The 21,962-nt window shown below is 40.2% G+C and overlaps 1 protein-coding gene across 1 annotated transcript in view; it reads right to left on the bottom strand.

The window, feature by feature from the left end:
* The window catches only part of LOC121651917 (myosin-7B-like), a 44,839-nt gene extending 26,890 nt beyond the window's left edge, over window positions 1-17,949 (bottom strand). Inside the window, exons 1-14 of the mRNA XM_042004372.1 lie at window positions 17,887-17,949; window positions 15,580-15,679; window positions 14,372-14,475; window positions 12,280-12,423; window positions 12,025-12,181; window positions 9,544-9,571; window positions 8,655-8,748; window positions 8,410-8,502; window positions 8,244-8,307; window positions 7,950-8,048; window positions 1,915-2,018; window positions 1,691-1,829; window positions 1,080-1,198; window positions 839-988 (exon numbers count right to left, since the gene is read on the bottom strand). Of these exons, the coding sequence (XP_041860306.1) occupies window positions 839-988; window positions 1,080-1,198; window positions 1,691-1,829; window positions 1,915-2,018; window positions 7,950-8,048; window positions 8,244-8,307; window positions 8,410-8,502; window positions 8,655-8,748; window positions 9,544-9,571; window positions 12,025-12,181; window positions 12,280-12,423; window positions 14,372-14,475; window positions 15,580-15,679 (1,395 nt within the window). The 5' untranslated portion in view covers window positions 17,887-17,949. The remainder of the gene's footprint in view (window positions 1-838; window positions 989-1,079; window positions 1,199-1,690; window positions 1,830-1,914; window positions 2,019-7,949; window positions 8,049-8,243; window positions 8,308-8,409; window positions 8,503-8,654; window positions 8,749-9,543; window positions 9,572-12,024; window positions 12,182-12,279; window positions 12,424-14,371; window positions 14,476-15,579; window positions 15,680-17,886) is intronic.
* Window positions 17,950-21,962: the final 4,013 nt, after the last annotated feature.

Below are 21,962 nucleotides of genomic sequence, written 5' to 3'. Positions count from 1 at the left end.
AACTTCAGTACTCCAGAAAAAGAGAGCCAGTTTGGAAATTATATTTGTCTATTAACTTTGCATTTTGTGGCAGTGAATTTCAAACACTGTGAAGTCTTCTTGTAATCCAGTTAACACACTTTTGCACAAAGTGACATTTCTAAAAAGGCTACGGCTAAGGGAAGGCTTGTTAAATCTGTCTTGTGATGAATCTGACTGCAAATGGAAGTTGGCCTTAATCCTTCATTTAAATTATTCCAAATGTTTAAAACCTTAAAAGGTAGGGGGGAAAAAATAAAAAAAGATTCTTTGTTAGTTCCTGGGTAGGTCACAGAAACTGAGAACTAACTAATTTTAGCATGCTTTTCACAGCAAACAGAGTATTAAAGAGCTAACAATGTCAATATCAATTCTGATATCAGATTTATTCTGATTAGTGTTGATTCCTAAAACCGTCAGAAAACTGCTAACTCAGAGGTTAATTCTAAGCATGGTGACTTAGTTGCACTGTGTGTTAAATGAATCTGTTTGCTTTCAGTTCAGAGACAGGAGGCAGATCTTTTGTTTAGCTGAGCATGATGACTGTGAACAGGGAAAACTGCTGCCCAGCCCCACAAAGAAAACAGACATATCCCACCAAAATGTCCAAGTCCAACCCCAAACCTCTGAAAAACAACAATTATATGTAGTTTGCTAACAACGTAGTTATCAGTGTGGTGAGCTTGATTATAGCTGAATAATGTGATTGCAACCACAGCTGTGATTCTGGGCATTTTATCAGTCATATGATGGAAGTATGCAAATGTTTGAATATTATTGGATCGTAACTCGATTAGGAGGTTCCTGTTTTTGTCTTTACCTCAAAGATCTCAAAGCCAGCAATGTCGAGGACTCCAATGAAGTACTGTCGAGGCAGAGCGGTGTACAAGGACGAGTTGATACGACCCACCAGCCACTTAAACATACGATCATAGGTGGCTTTGGCCAGGGCTGCTACTGCATAGCTGACCTGCAAACAGAAACAAAAATTCACTATCCTTTTCAAACTCACACTTTGTGATTTACACATAATGACAGGCTATGACCAGTAGAGTGGTTACCTGTTCTACTGTCTGCCCTTTAACAATAAACTCATTTCCAACTTTGACTCTGGGGTTCAGCAGGCCTTTCAGCAGGTCGGCAGAGTTGATGCCCATGAGGTAAGCTGCCTTGTCCACACCTCAACACACAACAAACTCATGAAACACCAAACCAGTCAATGTCTCTCACAAGTTATTATGATGTCAGATTCACTCTCTCTATTCAATATACTTGTGGTCCTTTCAAACAGAATTTGTATTATAAAATTTTTTCTAAGGTCTCAAACATGAATGCTCATCCTCTGGACCAAATATGATCATTTCTGCTTCCAGAAACACACACAACCACTGGAAAATGAACACATGTAAAATGGAGAATATGTGATGCCACAAACTGGTGAAATGTTATCAGAATTTGATCCATTTAGTCGAGGACCCCTAAAAAAGCCTTTGCATATGTGCAGCACCCCAGCTAGATGTCAGCTGATGGTATGTGACTGAGTTATGTGCAGCTTTCTGTTGAGTAAATCTTTCATATAGTGACCAAACTCTGTGATCAGTAGTTAAACTCCACCCTGCAGAGCAGCATTAGTGACGGCTTGTCCTGTAACGTGGCGTTTAAGTGGTCGTACTCTCTGTGCCATCAGCCTCAGCCTGCTCTTCTCTCTGTTTCTTCTTAAACTTCATGTTGCCAAAGTGCATGATGGCTCCAACAATTTTATAGCAGCCGTACTTCTCCTCTGGAGTGAAGCCCAGTGTGTCCATGGCACGCTGTCCACAAACACACAGATCACAGTTTGTTTGTTTTCAGAGTGCAGGAAGAGAGTGATGTTCTGGATTCTGGTGTGTCTCTTACGTCAGTGAGACTGAGTTCCTCCCCATCATTGATGCCCTCCACTGTGGTCACACCCTGAGAGCAGAAGTGGTAGTCGAAGGGGTTGGTGCTCACCAGTAGCATATCTGCAGAATATGACTTTATTTGTTACTGTAATCAGTCCTGAGTGTTAACAGGTTGCATGCATTAAGTTTATTTTACTAAAATGCTTTGACAAATAAAAACCTGATGGTTCATAATTACAAGATGAGGTCTCAGTGTTTTTGTTGATAATTAGTACAGTTTTTTAACAGTCAGTATAGCTATTGTATACTCCTGTCAGCTGTTAAGGAGAGTGATGTCTGATGGCGGAGAGAAAGAAAGAGTCCCTGAGTCTGGATGTCCTGCGCTTCAGACTCCTGTATAATGTATAATGCAATTAAACCTCTTTTTGATTAAAAAAATGCACAAAAACTGCTACAATTAACCAACCAATAGCAAATGTTTTTAAATGAATGGGTATATAACCCAATACCACAACCGTGTTCCCCAGCGACTTCTGTGGGGGGTATTCTGGGAGTTTGGAGTACCAGACCCCCTTGTACGAACTGTCTGGCCCCTGTATAGCCGAGGCCCGAGTCAAGCTGTCAGATGTCTCCATCCCATACATACAGCTCCTGGTACACAATCCATATATCACAATTTCACAACCAAACTTTCCTGCAACACTAAACATGGCTGTTTTAAATGTCAGATCCCTGTCAAGCAAATCTTTTATTATTAATGATCTGATTATAGATAATCTACTCTCATTTTAACTGAAACTTGGCTTGGCACTGATGCACAAATTGTTCTCACTGAGGCTTCACCCCTCAAATTAAAATTTCCGGGAGGGTATCAGGGGAAGTAAAAAAAAAATTGTGTTGGAACAGCTTTAATTGCTCAACAGTCGATATCGTCCCAAATAATATAATAACCAATATAATTTAAAAAACTATTCTTCATTTGAGCATAATTTATTTGTTTTAAACAGCCTGTCTGTTTAATCCGGCACAATTTATAGTCCTTCCTGTTAATTAAAGAATTTTTGTCAGCCGTACACATTAAATACAATAAGATTTTAATAACTGGTGATTTTAATCTTTACATTGATAACAGTAGTGATTCCTATGCAAGCGAATATTTAAACATTTTAAATAGTTTGGGTTTTAAACAGCATGTTACACAGCCTACTCACAACAGAGGACACACCCTGGACCTGGTCATAACCTATGGCCTGTCCACTGATGTGTCCTCTGTTGTTGACCTGGCTGTGTCAGACCACTACTGTATGTTTTTTATCACCAGTTTTAGGCAACAGGAGGCCCCGGTGAGAGCTGTGCGGAAACAATATGTTACCTCTGAAGTGGCAGCAAATTTTATTGGCATTTTAGACTAAACTCCTGCTCAGATTTGCATCATGTGATTTTATTATTGACCATTTTAACAACTAATCAAAATCAGCCATTGACTCAGCAGCTCCACTTAAAACAAAAACATCAAGTACTAAATCCAGAACACTGCAGAGAAGCCAGGAAATTAAAGAGTTAAAAAGAAATTTTAAGGGAACAACTCAAAACTCAAAAGGGAAAAACATCAAAGATTACAAAAATAAATTCCAAATCGAAATTTCTTTTTTGAAACCACTAAAATTTAATTTAATAAACACAGATTTTAATAAGTCCTCCATGCCTGCATCAGACGCTGCATGTAAGTATTTTGCAAACCAATTCAGAAATAAGATCAGTGCTATTAGATTTAGTCTTTTATCTCAACAAAATGTTGATTTTAACAGAACTGAAACTTTGTTTTTACCCGAGGAAACCCTGTGGAGATTTGTCCTGGTTGATGCAAAGATGCTGGGTCGAGTTTTCTCTTAAACCCAACAACCTGCCTTTCAGACCCGAATCCCACATCACTTTTAAAAACATTTTATGGTTTCTTTGAGCCTGAGCTTTTAAACATAGTAAACTACTCTCTTCAGGCAGGTGTCTTCCCACCACCTTTAAAACACCAGTGGTGAGGCCCCTCCCGAAGAAGAGTAATTTAGATCCAAACATTCTTGATAATTACAGACCTGTATCTAACTTACTGTTTTTAAGTAAAATTACAGAAAAAGCCATTTTTATTCAACTTTCTGTTGTGGTTCTACTGGATCCTAGTGTTGCATTTGATACAGTAGATTACAAGATTTTATCATACAGACTGAGAAGTCTAATGGGCTGCTCAGGTACTGTACCTAAATGGCTTTATTCTTATCTCACAGATCAATAATTTTTCATAAGTATGGATACATTCTCTTCAAGGACCCATAAAATTCAGAGTGGGGTTCTTCAAGGATAGATTTTAGGCCCATTACCTTTTAATCTGTACATGTTGCCAATTGGGGATATCATCAGGTGACACATCACTGGTTTTCACAGCTATGCTGATGATACACAGCTTTACATTGCCATGTCTCCTGATGACCTGGAGCCAGTTAACATCCTTTTAAAATGTATTTTAGATATAAAGTAATGGATGGCAGAGAAATTCTTACAGCTTAATCAGGACAAAACTGAAGTTTTAATTATCATTCCTGAGGGCAGAATAGATTATTTTTTATCAAAAATCCATTTTAATCATTTTAATTTAGTCAGTGTGTGAGAAATCTGGGTGTTTTTTTCGACTCTGAACTGGATTTTACTCCAAACATTAGAAATGTAACAAAAACAGAATTTTATCATCTTAAAAACATTCAATGAATCCCCCATTTCTCTTTCTTGTCAGCACGGAGGTGCTGATGCTTTTATTTCTGGTAAAATAGATTACTGTAATTTCCTGCTCTCTGGTCTCCCCAAAAAGTCTATTTCAAACTTACAATTACTTCAGAACTCAGTGGCACGTGTTCTGACAAGGACCAGAGGGCGGGAACACAATACACCAGTTTTAAAATCCCTGCATTGGCTCCCTGTGCACTTCAGGGTTGATTTTAAGCTTCTTTTACTGGTTTATAAATGTTTTAATGGTCTTGGGCTTTCTTATTTGTCTGGCTTCATTTCAAATTATGAGCCCTCGCAGACCCTGAGGTCCTTTGGTACGTCGAGGCCTATTTCCATTACAACAGACCTTGTCTGTGGAACATCCTGCCAGAGAATCTCAGAGCTGCAAGTTCAAGAACTACCTTTTTAGCTTAGCTTATAACTGAATTTAATTATTTTATTTTATGTTATTTTATTTAATTTTAATACATTTTTATTACGTTTTTAGCACATTATTAAAGTCCTTTATGTGTATTTTTATTATTGCTGCTATTAGTTATTTTTATTGTTTACTAAGGTTATTTAATCTTTGTTTTAACTCCAGTGTTTTCCTCATGGGGATCCTCCACGCTGGGGGGTTCGCCTGCTCGGTCAGGGGGTGTTGCCGCGATGATCACCCTTGTCTGGGTGGCTGGGGGTCCTGCACGGCAACCGTTTGAATGTGGTGTGGACCCTGGCCTACTTTGTTTGTGTGTATATACATGTGTGCATGCGACTGTGTGTGAAAGAAACTAGAATAAGTGTGTTTTTTTAAATTGCTATGTTATCTATTTTAATGTATGAAGGCTTGTTTTACTTTAATACGCATGAATTGTTTTTATCACGTAAAGCACTTTGTGTTGCCTTAGGCATGAAAAGTGCTTTATAAATAAAGTTTAATTTGATTTGTTCTACACTGCCGGCCGTAAGTTGGATTTGTTTCCAAGACTTCCAAGGCTTTCCGTTATCAACGATTCTGTTCAGAACTTTTATGGACAGAATTTAGATGCAGCCGAGGTGTTGAGGGGATCTGGTTTGGTGCACTCAGGACTGGGTCTCTGTTTTTTGCAGATGATGTGGTTCTGTTGGCGTCATCAGGACATGATCTCCAACTCTCACTGAAATGATTCACAGCCAAATATGAAGAGGTTGGGATGAGAATCTGCACCTCCAAACAAAAAAAGGTGGAGGGTCCTCTTCAGTTCCGGAATTAGGTCCTTCCCCAAATGGAGGAATTGACGTATGTCAAGGTATTGTTCACGAGTGAGGAAAGGATGGAGCAGGGGCTGGACAGGTGGATTGGTGCAGCAGCTGCAGTGATGTGGACTCTGCAATGAAGAAGGAGCTGAACAAAAAGATGAAGCTCTCGATTTACAGGTCGATCCTACCTTCAATTAATCAACTGTGGTGACCAAAAGAAGAAGATCATGAACACAAGTGGCAGAAATGAGTTTCCTCTGCAGGGTGTTTAGACTCTCCCTTAGAGTTAGGATGAGAAGCTCAGACATGTGGGAGGAGATCAGAGTAGAGCTGCTCCTACATATCCAGAAAGTCTCACGTCCCACCTGTAGGAGACCCCGGGAAGACCCAGGACACGTTGGAGGGACAATAGCCTGTTATATACTCTTTTTTTTTTTTTTTTTTTAGGAGTTCTTGCAGCTTGTTCTTAAGGCATTAGCCAAGCAGAACTTTCTTCTTGTACAGCTCTGAGAAGTATTGTGTGATAGGTTGTCGATTCTGCATTTCCTCTGATCCAAAGTTTTAAAAAAGATTGTTTTAATGAGCAGCTGATCAAAGTGACGAGAAAGTACAAAAATGTAAACAACATGTGGCCTTTAAAGACATGAAAAACTGCCACATGCACAAGTCCATCCTGCCACAGACGAAGTTTTTCATTAAATATTGAACAACCTGGTCAACTGTTCATTGCACATGAAAGCACAGGCATCCAAGGCATTAGAGTATGATTTGGAGGACTACTTCATTAAAAGCAACACTATAAACAACATTGAACAACTAAATCTGATGGTTCAATCAGTCAAAAGCCAAAACTAAGCTAAATGACAACACTGGTTCCCATCATAATTTAATCCCATTATTTTTATTGGGAAATGACATGACATGGAGCTAAAGCAGTTCACCTCCTTGAAGAAAATAAAGATGATCCAAAATCAAGATGATTCTTCTGACCTTGATAAACAACTACTGAACTTAATCCTAACTTTCCACCTTGCTGTCTGTGTGTTTTTTAGTATATAAAACTCATGTGGGTCTGAAATGCAGTCCCCATGAAATCTAATTTAGTCTTCAAGTACTTGTGCATGTTTCATAGTATCTGTCCTCTATATGCAGGTAAAAAATTACAGCTTAGCAATAACAATAAAGTAGTTCGTAAGTTAATCTGAATGGGTTTATAGAGTTTTTCTGTTTTTTTTTAATAATGGAATGAGAATTTTATATTCATTAAGCACTAGCTGTAATTAAAATGATTTGTGTGGGACAAAATGGTTTCATTAATTAAGAATTTCATCAACCCTGATGGGAGTGATCAGGCCAGAGGAGACTACACTTTTAGGAGTTTCACCTCCCTAAACTTTTGTTTTTGCAAGCTTGCAAAAAGCTTGTGATACAGTAGTAGTATTACATAGATTTATTATTAATATTGCCATTATTAGTGTCATACATTATTATTATTATTTATTTATTTATTTATTTATTTTATTATTATTATTATCATTATTATGGTCGATGTGTAATCACTAATATTGTTATTGTCGTTAGCCTCTGCAAATCCCCAGTTTCTCTGTTATCGCTACACACAGAGGGACAAACATTTAACACTCATGGTCAAACACCTTTTCATTGTTACACAGTTTTTGTTTTGTTTTTCCTTCTGGTATTCCTTAGTATTTTGTCTTCTTTTCTTTATTGGTGTTGCTGAATAAATATTTAGAAAACAAAAATATGCAGTTCCACTGGTGGCCACTAGCGGCTACAAAGCATTACCAGTCACAAAAGACTCAGAAAGCCATAACTTCGAATGAACCGACTAGTTTTGTTGAAGTTACTTTGATGTCATGACCTGAATTTGCTACTTTGGTGAGCTCTATAACCTTTATTATTTTTTTTTAATTCAACATAAATATTATCTGCACTTTTCACTTTTTTGTCACAATTATTAGCATTGTTGTAATGTTGATAAATTTTCTTGTGATCCCAGCATGCAGTTGGACAGAAGTTACTTGTAGGTGTTCTTACCTTGTAGCTCTGGTTTACGATTGGACAGAATCTGGTAGTAGATGTGGTAGCTTCGCTCTCCTGGCTGCTGAAACACAACCCTGGACTTTTCCAGAAGATCTGATAAAGCAAACATAAAAATCCCTTACTGCTGCGGGTTAACATTTTGAGGCACATTTGAGAATTGTTATGAATCTGGTTCCAGCTTGTGGAATTTATTTACCAGATCATCACCATTTGACTCAAACAAGTCGTCATGTTCTTGCATGCATGACGTGCTGTAGCTTAGTTCTAGAAAATCTGAAAGCTACTCACAGATGTCAATGTCAGCAGAAGCCAACTTCCCAGTAGGTCCAAAGTGAATCCTGATGAACTTTCCCTGAAACATGCAAGCGCAGACACACACTCTTTATAACCTGTTTAACACAGAACTGTCCTCAGCTGCAGCATCAGCCGCTTAGGTGAACTTCTCTGAACTTACAAAGCGAGAGGAGTTGTCATTGCGGATGGTTTTAGCATTCCCGAATGCCTCCATGGCTGGATTTGCTTCAATGATCTGATCCTCTAAAGACCCCTGAATAAACAGACAGAAGAGGAGCTCAAAAGCTGCAACATGCAACTGATGAACCAACAGGAAATCACAACAAAATCTAAAACCTGCTGCCACAGACCCATGTTTAGAACTTTTAACAACAATCTAATGAAGATCAAGAGAAATAAACTTACTCCTTTTTTCACATTTTCCCCCAAAGCAGCAACAGTGGCGAAGTACTGTATGACCCTCTTGGTGTTGACAGTTTTCCCGGCACCCGACTCTCCACTGATGGGAGGATGGGGGGAAAAAAAAGGAACAAATTGGACAAAAACATTATTAACACAGACAAAAATATTTAAAAGCAAAGCAGAGTCTAACTACTGTGAACTAAATGTAACAGAAAATTATCATCTACAGTGATTAATATCTCACAATGTTCAGAGTTAGAAGGAATCTCTGTATGCTCTGTATGACCAGTGAAGGCCTCCCACTATGAACCCTGTGCTCCTACTGGAGGAGGGAGGGGGTGGAAGAAGAGCTGGGTATGTGGATGAAGGTGGACTGAAGTGAGGTTAAGATTCTGAGATGACACCACTGCATTTACCCTAAATATGATATTGATCCATAAAAGTTTTTTCTTCAGTGTCTGGAAATCTGATTCCTGCGTGGAGTTTAAGGTAAGTTATGTGGGCCGGTCGGGTGGGGTGAACATCACTGAGCATGTGCAAAGCTACGTCTACTGCTGAAACTGTTGCTAGAAAACGTCACCAGGTGTTCCCAGGTTTCCCTCTTTCATTTTTCCAAGGGATCTAGCAGCAATCTGAACTCCAGTATCCAGGTCTCTGAAGTATGATGGTTTGTAATGGTTCATACCTCATGGATCAGACTGGGCAGCTGACACAGACTAACAGACAGACTAAATAATGGTGACACTCTTTTAAAGATGTATAAAGAAAAAATGACATAATGTGTTATTTTTCCATATTTTTGTTAGTATTATTCAACATTACCGTAATTTAATAGAAACTTTTCACTTGAAAATGACAGTGATAAATGAAGAAGCAGCTATGAGTTACTTACGTAATGAGCATCGACTGGTTCTCACGATCTGTGGGGAAAAAAAATAACTGTAACGGACCAGTCTTCTGGCCTTACAGGCTAAGGATCAGACCTGAACAATGGTCAGGAGACTCAGAGAAAGATGACTGAGGCACTCAGGGAGATTTATTATAAAATGGCTAATCTAATAAAAACATGCCCATGCCAACGCTTTTCAGCCTAAAAGGCCTTCATCATGGTCAGGTGACGTTTTGGAATCATACCTCTTTTAAAAACTGTTTCAGTTTAGTAAACCCTTGGGACGTGTGACGTGACTCGTTCTTATGAGGTCATACCACCACATCTCCATCAGGCTGAGGTCAGGACTCTGACTGGGCCGCTCCAGAAGAAGCATGGTTTTCTGTTGATTTACTTCTGTGGTTTTGGGTTCTTGTCCTGTTGCATCAGCCCTCATCTGCTGAGCTTTGGTTGACACAGTGGGTAGAGCGGTCGTCTTGTAGCCCAAGGGTTGCTGGTTCGATCCTCGGCCTATTGAGCTCATTTCGAGGTGTCCCTGAGCAAGACACCAAACCCCTGATTGCCCCTGATGGGTCGTGGTGAGTGCCTTGCATGTCAGTTCCTGGCGTCAGTGTGAGAACGTGTGTGTAAATGTGATGTATATGTAAACCGCTTTATAAGTGCAGACCATTTACCATTTTCCACCCTGCAATGTTTACATGTTGTGTTCCGTTTCAGCATGAAAGCATGTAATTGCTTGTGTGGTATTAGTTTAAGAAAACTGTGACTCTTTTTGTGACTGATGAAAATCAGATCACATTATAGGCAGAAATCCAAGTAATTCCAAAGGTTTCACATACTTTTTCTTGTAACTGATGTCCACCTTGTTTAATGTAGGCTGCTGGGAGCATTCAGTAGGAAAGAAAAAAGCTCCTTATACGAATTCTGTCGCACCAAAACTTAGTTTAAACCAGAGTGGTATCTTGTGTTTCTGCTCTTTAAATAATGTTTGCGACCTCGGTGGCAGCTTCAGGTTCTACATCTGCAGAGCAGTTTTTTTATCAAAACTCTCCACCATCAAATAAAAGCCAGCTCTTTTTTTCTCTACAGGGTTTGAGCAGCCGTCTAAGGCCTGGTACACACATAAAGATTTTTTTAATCTGATGAGATGTGTGGTGGCTCCAGTAATTTCAGCACAGAACAACACACACATAACGATTCTGTCCCGCAACCAATCTAGAAACTAGTCCTCCGAGCTGGAAATGTCGTGTGATCAAATGTGATCTAACAAAAAAGAAGAACCATGGCAACAACCGGAAAACACAACACCCAGCATGCAGAGCACATACTTAATAAAGTAATGATGGTGGTCTTGCGACTATTGCTAAAGAAAAAAATCTAGAACTGAGAAAAACAATAGACGGCGTGAACACGGACTTTATATCTTTCCTTGTTCCCCAGTCAGCTCGCTTTCTGATTGGCTACATTCTGTTCCACGTCACCATCCACACAGTCACAGCTCAGGAGTCGTCGGCTTGGTTGTAAATATTGAACATATTCAATACTTCTGATTGTTGGCCCCGACCTGTTTCAGAGCCGATTGTTGGGATGAATTCGCTCTTAACACACCTCAGACCAAATAATCATTTTATAGGAAAATCTTATAAGACTCAAGGTAATCGGCCGTTTGCCGTCCTTGTTTGGGAAGAGGCAAAATCAGGACAAAAACAGCCTGATAAACTTTATGTGTGTATTTGTGTGTATTAGCTGGAGGTCGCCCTCAGTTTGGAAAATCAGAGAGGAGCTCTGTGTTAAGCTAACGGCTACTCCAGAACCACAGAAGAGGTCATTTTCTAAGTGTTTACCAACATTAAGAGAGACTTAACTTAATTAACAGAAGAGTTTCAAATTCTATTTCACGTTTTATACCTGTACTCCATAACCAGTGTTGTTTTTTATTTTTCCTCTACAGGTGGATAGCATCACCTGCTCATGGAAAGTGGTGATATACTGAACCACCATGACATGTTTAGGCTTGATCTCTGATGGGTCTTTTACTCAGACTAGCTGTTAGCTCAGCTTTCCATCAGAATTCCTCAAATCTTCCAAACTGGGAACGTTCTGACTGCCAACTAATGCAGGTAAAACATACATGATGCAGACACACTGAATCTGAGTTTACAGATGGACCAGAGTCACAAAACTTCCACCATTAGGTCCAACTGGGAATTACAACGTCCTCTGATGAGAAACCTATCCAACATAACTTTTTTTGTTAACACCAAGACACCTTCAAACATAGAAAGTTCTCTAAAGGGAGCAAAATAAAACTGGGTTTTTTTGTAAGATGCATCCTTACAGTTGTCAGGTTTTACAGAATCAGGACATTAATAAAAGGTCATGTGGTTAAACTGAAGTCCAGACCTCAGCCTGCCTGACTTTTCAGATGACTGGACGGCTGTATGAGCTCAGTAACAGGTAGCAGGACGTTACTGTCAGACTCACTCTGCAGCAGGTCAGTGTAGGCGTTGTCAGCGATGGAGTAGATGTGTGGCGGCATGTCTGAACGACGCCTCCCCTTGTAGGCCGTCACCACGTCGGCCGAGTAGACCGGCAGCCATTTATAAGGGTTGACGGTCACACAGAACAGGCCGGAGTAGGTCTGACACAACAACACGGTCAGAAAACAGGAAAAGGGTTTATGTACATCATGTATGTGCACTAGATTTGGACCTCTGATGTTCAGTGATGGATACTGACATAGATCATCCACATGCTGTATCTCCTCCTCAGATTAAAGAGGACAGAAGCTTCGTTCAGGTGAGTCAACATGGCCATATCCTCTATCATGTCAAACTTCGGAGGGTTCATTGGCTGCAGGTCATCTTCTTTTACAACCAGAAACTGAAACACACCCAACATAGACATGCTTCAGCAAACAAGTCGGTTTCATTATGGGAGAGCTCTGTTCGTCAATGCAAGAAACATCATAGCTGGCTGTGAAAATCAAATGAATCTGTTGAAGAAAAACAGCCAAAACATCAATGATTTTAAAGGTTAGGCCTTGTTCCAGATCATTGCTCGTGCAGGATTTCTTTTAATGAAACACCTGGATTTCAGTTTTTCTGTGTTAGATTTATCTTGTGTTATTTCTTTGTCTGTTTAGATCACTGATAACAACCTTCGACAGGTCTGATCTTTAGTTTCCAGACTGCTGAAGGAGGTTGTTTCAGATTATTAGGACGGGGCCAGTTTCTGTGCAGTCTGGGGAGAAAGATCTTTTTGGAAATGAAAAGAGTGAAATATTTAAATGTCTTCAGAAAGGAATAAAAACATTAGACAGTTTGGGAAAACCTTTGGTAGATCATTGTATTGTTAAAAACCTGTGTGATTGTAAACAGGTTGGCTCAGATAAAGACAGATTAAAGAACATCTCTGTCAGGAAAAGGCAGCACATTCAGAGATCAGTTGTTAAAATGCCACTGATGAGCAGCAGCAGGTACCTGAAGCTGCTGGTGAACCTGTCCATCAGGATCCAGCAAAGGCTGCATCTGGGCCCCGAAACCAAAGATCACACAGAGAAACGCTTGCAGTGGACTCAGAAATACACGAAGTCTCATTTTCTAACAGTTTTCTTCTCTGGTGATGCCGTTCTGCATTGGATGGTCCAGATGGATGGAGGTCTGGATGGTCCAGATGGATGGAGGTCTGGATGGTCCAGATGGGTGGAGGTCTGGATGGTCCAGATGGATGGAGGTCTGGATGGTCCAGATGGATGGGGGTCTGGGTGGTCCAGATGGATGGGGGTCTAGATGGTCCAGATGGATGGAGGTCTGGATGGTTGGAGGATGGTCATCATGTCCCAACAAAGCTGCCACATCAGTAAGGTGGTGGTGGAGTGATGTTCTGGGCTGGAATAATGGGGAATTATATAGCCCATTTATGCTCCTCACAAAAGATGGCCACACAGACCACCGCCGGTGAATGTGTTGCTTCCTTTTATGTCTCTTTCTGAGAATGAACTTTGTCACGATGTCCATTATCACAATGTTTGTTATTGTCTGAAACAGATGTTGGAACTCAGAGTTGAACTCCGCACTGCCCTCTGGTGAATGTTAGCAACCACGCTAACATTAGGGATACATGAAAGTACATTTACAAAACGATGTTCCTATGTATGTGCGTAAAGGGACGTAAATGGGCCTTTATGGCCTGTGATAAATCTGTCCAGTTTCTAGTTGACCATTTCCTACCGTGGTATAAAAGAAGGAAGCATTCCTTTTGCAGTGAAGACAATGCTCCATCCCATGCTGCAGGAATACCAGCAGAATCTTCTATAGGTATGAAGGGAGAAAAACTCATAGTGGGGCCACCAGCATCCCCTGACCTTAACCCTACTGAGAACCTGGGGAACATGCTTAAAAGGAAGATCTATGACAATGGGGGGCAGTGAACCTTCAAACAGCAACTTTGGGCGGAGATTCGGGTCTCCTCACTAAAATCCGGATAGAAAGTATCCATGAACTTCGAGGTTCAGCGATGAGACAAATGATAAGGTGACATCAGATAAGGACTCCATGTTAACATGGAACTGGATCTGGAAACATGTTTTCATTTGTTTTTAGAAAATGATCTCAGTAATGAAGAAAATATTTCAAGTGGACATTTTTAGTGTTTTTCAACCTCTTTAATGTTTTGAAACTTTTTTTAAATATATATATATATATATATATATATATATATATATATGTATGTGTGTAGGGCTGGGAATGTTTTATTCCTTCAAAGGGGGGCATAGTAGAAACCACTGACCTAGATAAAGTGATTTAAGTTTAGTTACTGGTTAACTAACCCGTCCATCCTTGGTCTCCACAGTAGTCTTGTCTCCATTCAGTTCTCTGACCTCCACTTCGATGTATGCTTCAGCATCATCCGGCATCCAAACACGTTTGGTTCCTGAAAGGATAGAATTACATCGTTTCTTATTTACACAGTAAACACACTGAAACTGTGCATGTACAGAGCTGTAAAAAGTCCTGATCCAATCCTCATGTCTTCATCTCTCACTTTATTCTAATCTTTTAAAGTGGTCTTCATCAACAGTTCTTCAGATTTCTGAAGGTATTTTCTGCTTTTCCCTTATCTTCAGTCCAGTCCTGGTACTCGAACATCTTCACCTAACTCAGACCATTCAGGCAGACAAAAGGCTCCTAACTCAAGGGATGAACCAGCGATGTGTCAACACAGACAACTTAGCAAAGAAGTGGTTTAAACTGGATCTTTAGGCTCTTTGTTACCAGCAGCTTGTCATAAAGAGGCATCAAACAGCAAAGATCAGACAGTTTGACAGGAAACAGGATTTTAGCAGCAACAAAGTGAAAACTTAGCAAATCTGAGCATAGTGTGCAGAAAAGAAGCAGTCAGGACTAAAAAACTATCTACAGCAGAAGAACAGGATCTGAAAGTGATGTCCTGAAGAAGTAGAAACAAAACCAGCAAAGACCTGAACCAGGACCTGAGAGATGCATCTGGACCTTCAGCTAATTCGCCTTGTTGGCCAAAGCCTCATCAGAAATGGTCTCCATGGAAACATGGCTTTCAAGAAGCCATTTTTAATAAAGGTAAACAGGGAGAAAACACTAATGTAGGTCACATGACACAAGAACTGGACTTAAGATCAGTGGAAACAGGTCTGATGGAGGGAAACATCCTCCCCAGAACCCGGGCCTCAACAATATTGAAGCAGCGTGGGATCATCTGGACAGAGAACAGAACAAAAGGCAGAAACATCCAAAGAAAAACTTTAGAAAGTCTTTCAACAAGCAGAGAGAGCTCAGAGGAAGACTATAAACAACAAAAAAGCTTTTCTAAGAGAGTTCAGACAAGGATGAGGAGTTAAGACCAAATATTCACGTTAAGATCCTCAGAACTGGACAAACTCTGTTCCTGACTCAGACACTGGTTTTATTTCAATCACTGCAGCTGTTTTCTGTTTTCCTGAGAATATAAAAAAGAGATGTAGTTTCTCTACGCTGCTCCCAGTACAGAAGGTCAGTTTACCATCAAAGGCCTGGGCCTTGGCCGCCAGCTGCTCCAGGTTGGTGAGACGGAGGTAGCGAGCAGCTTCTCCAAAACACGTCATGTCCAGAAAACGAGACATCTGAGAACAGAAACACAGAAGACAAGAATGACTTTCTGCCTTTTAAAATCGCCTTAAACTGGTTATGTAATGATGGCTTTTAAATGAGTGTTTAATAAGTCTTAGAATTAAACATCGATAAGACAGACGGTGGTTTAGGGGAAATAACTAAATGAGATGTTATAACTAAATGTTGGAATTAAATGAGAGAATATTTCCATCTCAGGTTTCCAGCAGTCTGTGTTTCTGATGAGTAAGTCCAGCTTGATTATTTGACAGGTTTATGGGAGTCTATGAACATCACAATCCATATCTGTCAGTCTTCTCTTTCACTGCGCTACAAACCTTTATTTAGCTGCACATGCAGCCCAAACACAGAGAAACCACACAGTGATGTCAACAAACTGGCATGGCAGTCATTTCCAGCACAGGTGTTGGTGAATAACTCCGGCTTTTAGAGAGCAAACAGCTGCCACATCAGCTCAAGAGGATCTTTTTTCTAAAGCTCGCTGCATGACCGTCTCCTCCAGCCTGTGCTGAGGCTGCCTGGACAAATCCTGCTGGTAAATAAACCCGAAATACAAAGTCTCAGCTGCTGTCTGACAGTAAACGTTGCTCTGCTGTAACTCAGACTGAGACAAGATGAAGCTCCTTTTTTTTCATCCTCTGGGATCTCCTACCCACCCCCAAGTCCCATCCCAGAGCAGAGGTTTAAATAGCTTCATCGTGGAATTTTAATCAGAGAATTACTGATTAGAAAAGAGTTAATGTGACTTCAGAACATCAGTGAAGACCAGAAGTTGAACATTTTAGCTGTTTTAGTTGCATCTTTACTGATTTATTCAGTTTTTGTTTCGGTGAAGACCCACAAATGCAGCAGATTTGCACCAGATGAGCCGGACGGACTCTAAGAGATGGGGCCCTGGGCAGTTCCTGGAGTTTCCTGCTCAAGGTCTGATGAACTTTACTCTGATTTTTTGGGTGATTTTGGTTCTGATATTCTTGTAATCTGCTTAGCCTTTTCATGTCGAAAATGAGATCCTACAGTACAGAAGATGTTTGCAGACACCAGGAAGCAGCAATCCTAACATGTATCATAGCAAAATGACGAGTAGAAACTCAGCTAGAAGCGTCAGGATCCAGTTTAAACCCCAAGCAGTCATATGTAATGTAAGAAAAACCTGACAACAGCTCTGTCCACGTTAGAGCTTCTAATTTCTCCACTACAAGCAAACCACACAAGCAAGCAGTCGTATGAAAGCAGAGACTCTGCTGGTTACAAAGACGTCTGTCTCACCATGGTGGGACAGAAACTCTGGAGCTAGCAGCCAGAACCAGAACTCATGTCTTACTTTTGCTGTTTTGTGGTGAAGTTTGATTCCAGCTCTAAAAACTCTGCTGCGTTCTCCTACGACTCTGCCTTTGTTTGCGACTAATCATGAAGGTCCTGCTGGTTTCCATGGAGATGAAGGAGGTTTTGTAGTGAAGGATTCACTCTTCCTATCATAGACTATCTTGGGCTCTTTCTGGACCCTCATGGTGGTTCTAAGGTGAATGTGGGGCTATCCCTGGATTCTCCCGACTCTGACCATTGACAGACGTGTCCATCATCATCAACATCAGCCAATGGCTTCCTAAGATATTTACCTGTGTAACACCTCTATTAAAACACCTGGAAAACTTCTCAGGTTCAATTATTTATTTATTTTTGCTTTAGTAAGAACTACTTTACTAATTCCTGTGTGAATTTTTTTCACTGAAAGTAATGTGGTTTTATTTAAGGAGGAGATAAACCTTTATGTTTTCTACTGTGTTTCAGGTGAATTTACTCTACACACAGTTTTTATTCTGACAATTGTGTGGTAATCTCACATGTCTCGGCTTTCTTTTGAGACTAAGATTATAGATACAGCTCTTGTAGTTGTGAAAATATACTTAATTTATTTCGGGGATCTTGTTTTAGACAGGAGGAAGGAAAAATAGGCCTCATGAAGAAGAGGTTAAAACAACCAAACTTTTCCATTTCTCAGCACAGAAGCTGGAACATGATCTTAAATCTTCTGCATCAGCTGCATAACTTAATCTTATGTGGAACACTTCCAAACGTTTTGTTGTTTTAATACTCTACTGGTTTGACAGTATCGTCTGCAGGTAGTGCCTCTGAGGCTGACGGGTCCTGTGGTTTGGTTCCAGCATTATGACTGTGGCAGTGTGGCTGGTGTACTCACCGTGGCTGGTGGATTTGCTCTGAAGCTTGAGGATGATTCAGCGTCGTTGCAGCTTACTTTGAGTGGATGTGCAGAGGAGCAGAATAAGTCCACCAGCGGAGCGTTGCCTGACTTAAAACCTCCCTGTAGCCTCAGCTGGAACTCCAACCAACCTCATTGGTCGATCATAAAAGGCCTGCTGGGCTCAGGATGGAACAACAAAGCAGATCTAAAGCCTCATCAGCTCCCTCCTCATCCTTCTGTTCTCCCTCTGCATTGTGGTCTATCTATGGAAACTGACTGTTTACTTCCATCTGTCTATCTCTTCCAACAATCCATACTGACTCTCTGGGCATCAAACCCTAAAAGTTTAATCCACTACTTTTTAGTCACAGCTAAACTGGTGCCAGCAAATAAAATAATCCCTTTAAAATTTCTGTTTTCTCTCTGTTTAGTCAAAGAAAACAGACAGGCTTTATTAACAGGTACAGTAGAGGGCATTTACAGTACAAGGAATTTGTAAAAAAAAAAAAAAAAAAACAGTGCAATGAAAAGGATCGTAATCAATTCATAACAAGATCAAAGAATCAACAGGGCGTCAAGTTGAAGTGCTGCCATGCAGGGTTTCCACTGGCTGCTCCTCTTTTCATTTTTATTTAGTTCTTCTATTTAGTGTTTTACCACCACAGAACAGAGATGCTTCATTAAATCTGATTCTCATTCAATTCAAGCAGGAAAATGATGTAATAAATAAAAATGTGTTTGATCGCTGATGTCAGAAGTCCATCAAATGCTGATTCATCAAACCGAAGTGAAGAAGTTCTAATTCCTGCTCAGTGCTGCCAGTTTCCCAGTGAAGCTTCATACATGTCTGTTTCTGTCATCGGATAGCAAAAGTTAGAAAGACAAACCTACAACTGTGGCTAAAAAGTGACTGATTAAAGCCAGTTTGTAGTTTAAAGGCATTTCCAGACTGATCTCATCATTTCAGCATAATCTGAACCAAAAACCATCATCAAATGTCACACTCGTTTGCTAGTTGTTTTTTTTTTTTTTATCCTTAGAAAAACAGTCATTTTTACGAGAAAAAGTCGTAATGTTATAAGAAAAAAAATTGAAATAATTTTACAAGGATAAAGTCATAACGGTATCAGTTCCAGACATTTCCTCCTCCACAAAAGCAGCGATTTCCTACAAGTCCGTCTGTTTCTTTCTGCAGAATAGATTCATTTTGTTGCAGATTTTTTTTCAAAGTCCTGATACTGATGATAATTTGCTGCTGATGTGCCAGAAGATTAAGTATCCCCTATAGTTCATGAAACCTATGCTGAAGTCAGAGGTGAAACTAAAGAAATGGCAGCAATTGACGTGTTTTATGCTGCTGGAGCCAGTTTAACCTGCTTCTTTGCAAAGTTGTCTGTTGACACCTCACTGGTTCATCCCTTGAGTTAGGAGCCTTTTGATGCCTGAATAATTCATTGGTCGGATTTAAATGTAAATGAAAGTGTTTATAGATGGGGACTGGGCTGAAGATGAGGGGAAAACAGAAAATCTTCAAAGAAAAAGACTTTCAGAACGGTAGAGAACTATTGCTGAAGACCACATTTAAACAGGGTGAGATCAGGATTTCCTCACAGCACTGGATTGTTATATAAAGTTTAGGTGAGGATCAGGAATTTTCTCCTAACATGAGCTAAACAGAAACATTCAGTCATGACTATAACTAGTTATCTGATGGAAAAGCACCTCGTGGCCTTGGAAGCACACACCCAGCTGTGTACTGTCTATTATTTCAGTGGCCACCGCTAAAGTGAAATATGGCTCTGCTGTGGGATTAAACTGGAGGCTTTTGGCTTCAATATGGAGCTATTTTTACTCTGACAAAGATCAACTAGTCCACTGCTGTCTCCACCTCCGACCTGCTGCCTCTTTAACCTCTCATGAAAGACGAATTCTATGATACCTGCATCTCACACACTGAAATCATCAGAAAATGATTGTTTGTACTGGATTTTACTGCTGTGGCTGCAGGTCTTGGATCAATTTTAACTGAACATAATAACTAAGATATCCTGACATGTTTTTATGCTTGTTAAGGTGCATCTGAACTTAAACCACACGAATGGGATACATTGAAGAACAAGGAAATGGATTGTTAAATTAGTTGCAGCATATGTGCCCTTAATGCTCTTTGAGTCACATGAGCTACATGAACTGGCTTAGACAGTCAGAATGGAGGCAAATAGCTTCAAAATGGAGCTGAGCTTGTTGTGACCCTTTCTATTCAGAGATGTTTTATAAATGAAACCCGATGCACAAAGCTGGTACTACTACACGTCACTCTGTAAGCTCTTCATCCATTCATCCATGCATCCATCCTCCGATCCTCACCAGCTGTCTCTCTGCTCCAAACATCAGCTGTCAGTCAGAAAATAAATTAATGGATCGTTTATTTATGCCAGAACTGAACAGAAACTCTGCTAACACAAATATTCTCTCAGTTTTCTCTGTTCTTTACCTGCCTTCATATCTTTTCCTTTTGTGTTTGTCGTCCCTCATTCTCTCTCTCTCATTCTCTCTAATCCCTGAAAAGTTTGCATGAAGCCTAAATACACAGCGGAGAAAATTCCCTGCAGAGTTTCAATTCATATGAACCAACACTTGTCCACCCAACAGTCTGAAATTCTGCCCTCCAGCCATCCATCCATCCATGGTTGACAACACCGATGACATCATGTGACAGCTACACTCGGCTGTGGTGTCGCATTGCATTTCCAAACTTCGTCATGAATCAGTTTTCCATAAATAACCAAAATGCCGTGATAAAAAACACTCTGGACAGAAAAAAAGTTAAACTTAGACAACGTTTTGATCAGTGGTGTAGTCTAGTTTATTCTAGTAGGCATACTCTGATCTGACTTTAATTAACCACCAAACAGCCACTGACGGAACAAGACAAATTCATTTTCAATAAATAAAAATTCATGAAAAAATATAGAGGCAAACATTCCACTCTTGGAATAGCTTGAATAAAGAGACAACTACACGTAACACACATAAGTTATTTATTTGATGGTGTACAAAGTGTCCTTATTAATGGACATTTAAGATGACTATGAATTGCCTTCATTTTTATTTAACTATAATAACATGCTAATATAGCGTTAACTTTGTACATTTAAATAGTTTCTACCAGCTTTAAATGTCCAACATTTACCTAACTTTCCGTTTCTCCACTCTAACCAAAGATGCCTGTTTTTAAATTCCCCTACCTGACTCTCACTCCACAAGGCCGGCCAGGTCGAAGTCTCTTCTACGAGCATGCGCACATACAACACACACAGAGACTCACCGGGGCCCCGTTTCAGAAAGCGAGTTAAACAAACTGGGTTCACCAATTCAGAGTTTTCACTAAACCCGCTTTCTGAAACAGAGCCCAGGTTGGACGACAGCGAGTGTAACTGTAGTGTGTAACTGTAGTGTGTAACTGTAGTGTGTAACTGTAGTGTCCCCCGAATTGACAGTAGAAACAGAACCAGTACACTCAATGACAAACTGAAACTGTGATTTGACTTTGTTTTCTTTTCATGATGTTTCCCTGCATTCCCTCTCCACTAACTACTCGTACCACCCAAAAACATCTTCTTCCTCTTCTTTTTCTGCTGCTGCTGCATCTTCTTCTTCCTCTCATCCACCACTCTTTAATTCACGGTTGTCTAGCAACCAGCCACCAGCTGTTAAGGAACGCAGGTCAGTATCAGGACAGACGGTCAAGCTGTTTTCTCTCTGCGGCGGCTCAAAGTCACTTTTGACGGAATTCCTCATGGTCTAAACGGGCCGGTGTTCTGTCAGTTTAGCATACGCATCAGAGTAGCATACATTACGTTAATGCGCATGCGGGTTAAGGTTAGGGTTAGGGTTAAGGTTAGGGTTAGGGTTAGATGCAGTTATTTTGCACTATGCGTATGCTGATCTGACAATGTATGCTAAACTGACAGAACACCGGCTTCGTGGCTAATTTATGACCGGGAAAGTGAAAGTTATGTCATGAAACATGTTGATAAGCATCTTTGAGCATTTTTAGTGATTATACAGAA

This window comes from Melanotaenia boesemani, chromosome 13, assembly GCF_017639745.1.
Source record: "Melanotaenia boesemani isolate fMelBoe1 chromosome 13, fMelBoe1.pri, whole genome shotgun sequence".
NCBI classification, from domain to species: domain Eukaryota; kingdom Metazoa; phylum Chordata; class Actinopteri; order Atheriniformes; family Melanotaeniidae; genus Melanotaenia; species Melanotaenia boesemani.
Note: the sequence above shows the minus strand (reverse complement) of the source record. Positions and strands in the feature narration are given on the sequence as shown.